This window comes from Physeter macrocephalus, chromosome 6, assembly GCF_002837175.3.
Source record: "Physeter macrocephalus isolate SW-GA chromosome 6, ASM283717v5, whole genome shotgun sequence".
NCBI lineage: Eukaryota > Metazoa > Chordata > Mammalia > Artiodactyla > Physeteridae > Physeter > Physeter macrocephalus.
In genome coordinates this window covers 87,674,195-87,677,859 of record NC_041219.1, presented here as the reverse complement: position 1 = coordinate 87,677,859, position 3,665 = coordinate 87,674,195, and the positions used below count along the sequence as shown (strand labels likewise).

Below are 3,665 nucleotides of genomic sequence, written 5' to 3'. Positions count from 1 at the left end.
TAGGTCAGTCCCCATCCCCCCCCCCTCGGCCCCCCCCCCCCCCCCCCGCCTCCAGGCCTGCTGTGGAGGTGAGATTGCCATGGGTTATGACTTCGTGACTTGAGTCCTGGGCATCTTCTGTGATGATGCCTCTTTCTTTTCTCAGATGTTGCCCAAAGTTTTGCAAAAAGCTTCGTTCATTTTCAGGTACCCCCACCCCCTAAAGAATTGGCTGCAACTAGCCAGCCAGGGGGACATCAGGAGAGAAGAAGAAGTCTGGGTTGGGAGGGGCCCGAGGTTTGCACAGTCTGTGCTGTGGCTCAGCATTGTGCTTTCTTGGATTCCCCTTCCAAGAGTACCAAGATTTCCTCCGTCAAAACACTCCTGAGGCACCCCCTACCCCTGCCCCCCACTGCTGTTTGCTGTACATAGAGGCTAAGTGGGGTGGGGTGGGCGGGTGTGCACGTGTGGTGTGTGTGTGTGTGTGTGTGTGAAGAATGTATATAGGTAAAGGGGAGCGTGGTCCAGTGGTTCCAGAAAAGGGACAGAACTCCTGTGTTCCGTCCCCAGCTCGACCACTGACTCGCTGTGTGGCCTTGGGCAAGTCACTTAACCTCTCTGTGCCTCAGTTTCCCCATCTGTAAAATGGGGATAATAATACTGACCTACCTCACAGGGGTGTTGTGAGGCTTTAATTAAATGTTTTGTAAAGTGTTTTTGAGATACAGAGGCAAAGGCACTAGGGAAGGGCAAAGTATTATTTGGACTTATGGAAGATGAAATGGTACCATAAATGCTGCTATTCTGAGAGCCATTTTAAACTGCACTGCTCCAACCACCCCCGCTTCTCATCACCAGGACAGCAGGTCGAGAAAATGTCTTTCCTTTCACTTGCTTCTGGGGTTTGTGATTATTCCAGACACTTAATTTTTTTCCCTTGCTGTATCTCCTTCCCTCACCCCCTCGACTTGTTCCCTGTTCCGTTTATGCGGAAATGGCAGAAATGCTTGAGAAATGAGAATGTATAAGAGGATCGGAAGTTTATAGTCTGAAATTTCAATTTTACTTTGTACTGTACATCTTTTTACTTTAGAATTTGCAATAAAGGGTTACGTCAATCTTGTTTTCAACTCTCTTCTTGGACTGGCCTGTCATTACTCTCACACCGGAGCCCCTCAGCCCAGGGTAGCGAGGGAGTCAAGCACTCCCACCCAGCAGGACCCCACAGCTGTCCTCTCCCCTTCCTCTGGCAGGGGCACAGTCTGAGCAGAATCTGTGTGAGGGCTCACCCAGGCTCAGCTCCTCTGATGGGGGGGGCGGTGCCCCAGACAGGTGGGTGGGAAAAGTTTGGGGCTCCAGGTAGAGCTTCAGGAGGCCTTGCCTGACTGGAGACAGCAGCTTGGAGGCAGCAGGCCCTGGAAGTGGGCACACCTCTAGCTGTGCCGCCCCCAGCCCACTCCAGCAGGGCCTCAGAATAAACAAATTCTGCACCTTGTTCCGGTCCCCATCCTGTTTCTCCAGCTCCCTTACTGCTCACGGATCATTCCCTCTGGAGCTCAAACTTTTGGCTCAGGCAGCTCTGGATGCAAACACCTGACTATGCCACTAACTAGTTGTGGCCAGTTTCCTTGTGTAATTCAGATAATACCTTATAATCTTGGGTTTTGAAGATTATATCAAATAATGTATGTAACTGCTTAGCCTAGGGCCTGACACACAGTTAGTGCTCAATAAATGGTAGCGCTTAGTGGAAGAATAAGTGCGAGACAAAGAACGAACTAAAGCTGACAAGAATTGGGAGGGTCTGCCCTCCCGGGTAGAATGGCACCCGAGGCCCTCCTCTTCCACTGGCTGCCCCGCTGGCTATGCCGGTCATTTCCAACCAACAAACCGATCGCTCCCACTTTTCCGTATTTCGTAACTTTTATAATATGTCAAAGGCAGCACGCCACCAGGATTGTGCTCCCATTTCACAGCCGGGGACACAGAGGCAAGGGGGTATCTGGCCCACCTGCAGCCCAGGCCCCCGGGGATGCGAGGGGCTCTGCAGTCAAGAGCGGCTCCTCTTCCCCGCAGCCGGGCGCCCCGGCGGGCCGGAGCAGGGGAGGGGCAGGCGGCCGGAGGTTGTGGGGCCGCGCCCCGTCGCCGTCGCCGCCCGTGATCCACGGCGTGAGCAGGATGAGCAGCGCCCCGGCGCCCAGCGCCCCTCCGAAGCCGGTGAGGAAGCCGAGCGCCAGCGGCCCGGCCCAGCCCGTGGGGCTCCGCTCGTACGGAGCCTGGGGCAGTCGCTCCACGATCAGCTCCAGCTCGTCCCAGTTGGGCTCGGGGACCGAGGAGCGGCGGGGGCGCAGGGCCGGGGCCGGGATGGGGGCAGCGGGGGCGCCGGCTGCGGGCAGGTAGCTCTGCCCGAACTTGCGCAGCTGCAGCGTCGCCTGCTGGTGGAGGCTCTTGCCCAGCTCCCGGGCCACGTCCGGGCGGCCGCTGCGCCGCAGGGCCCGGGCCACGCGGTCCCACGACAAGGACGGGGCCTGGGCAGCCAGCCAGGCCGCCAGTCCCTCCCGGCAGCCGTCGGACACGTTCGTGGGCTCGGCCGCCCGGCCGGCCGGCTCCCTCGCCGCCTCGCGCCGCCGCCGCCGCAGCCGACCCGGCGCCGCCAACGTGGGCACCGGCTCGGGCCGCGCCAGCCGGTCCTCCGAAAGCCTGGCCAGCTCGGCCTCGACGTCCGGCTCCGGCGCCTTCAGGAGCGACTGGAAGTGGCCGCACTCCTCCGGAGTCAGCAGCTCTGCCAGGCGGACGGCCGCGTGAGGGCCCATGGCGTCCACGGCCCCCGCTGGAGCCAGCGCCCAGCCCCAGAGCGCCAGGGCCAGGGCCCCCGCCGGGGCCCGCGCAGCCATCGCCAGACGGTGACCACAATCCACGGACTGTGGGGGGAGGAGCTTCGAATGCCCGCGAATGGGGGAGGGGCGCCAACACCCACGGATAGTGGCAGGAACGAGGTTCCTACATCCGGGGACTGGGGGCGGGAGGAGGGGGACACCCAGGGACGGGAAGGGGGGCCCTCCGACACAGGCAACTTGTCGGAGGAGGATCTGCTAACATCCAGAAACTAGGAATTAAGAGGGGAGGGTCTCACAAAACCTGGGGATTGGAGTGAGAGTTTCCCAATACCCAGGGATTGGGTGGGGGAGAACTCACTCCCCCAGGAGGCAAGGATCCCGGACCCTTAGACTGAAATGCCTGCCTGAGGCCTCCGGGCTGAGGCCTCCGGGCTGTCCCACTAATGTCTCAAACTTAGCAAGTCTCCCACATCTCTTCTAACCCATTTACCGTCCCTCACCCTCCACCAGAAGCCCTAGACGCCTTGCTCTCCTTTATTTCCGATATCCAATCAAGTCCCACATTCTCTTATTACCTGCTAAATACAAAATATGTATAGACTCTACCATTTCCCGTCCTCCCACAGGTGCATCCAAACCCTCCTCCTCCGTTTGGATAAGGTAAGCTCCTCCTCAAGTCCCGCACCCTCAAGGACTGAACTGGCTTCCTTTCCCCAAGCAAGCTTGGCTCAGGCTCTCCTTTAGATCTTGGACTGCACTCTGCTCTGCCTCGGTCACTCCCCAGCTGACAGGTCCCTTCTGGGACGCCCTCCCTGCCCCCCACACACCCTTTTGCCTTGTCTCTCCATT

The 3,665-nt window shown here is 59.2% G+C and overlaps 1 protein-coding gene across 1 annotated transcript; it reads right to left on the bottom strand.

Annotated features, from left to right (window-relative positions):
* Window positions 1–1,949: 1,949 nt before the first annotated feature.
* On the bottom strand, window positions 1,950–2,873 carry TMDD1 (transmembrane and death domain 1). Its single transcript, XM_024122764.1, has one exon. The coding sequence runs from the start codon at window positions 2,871–2,873 to the stop codon at window positions 1,950–1,952; it is 924 nt and encodes a 307-aa protein (XP_023978532.1).
* Between the last annotated feature and the right edge of the window lie 792 nt (window positions 2,874–3,665).

Excerpts from the sequence above, each read along its gene's own strand:
- TMDD1 (XM_024122764.1), bottom strand. The coding sequence starts at position 2,873 with ATGGCTGCGCGGGCCCCGGCGGGGGCCCTGGCCCTGGCGCTCTGGGGC.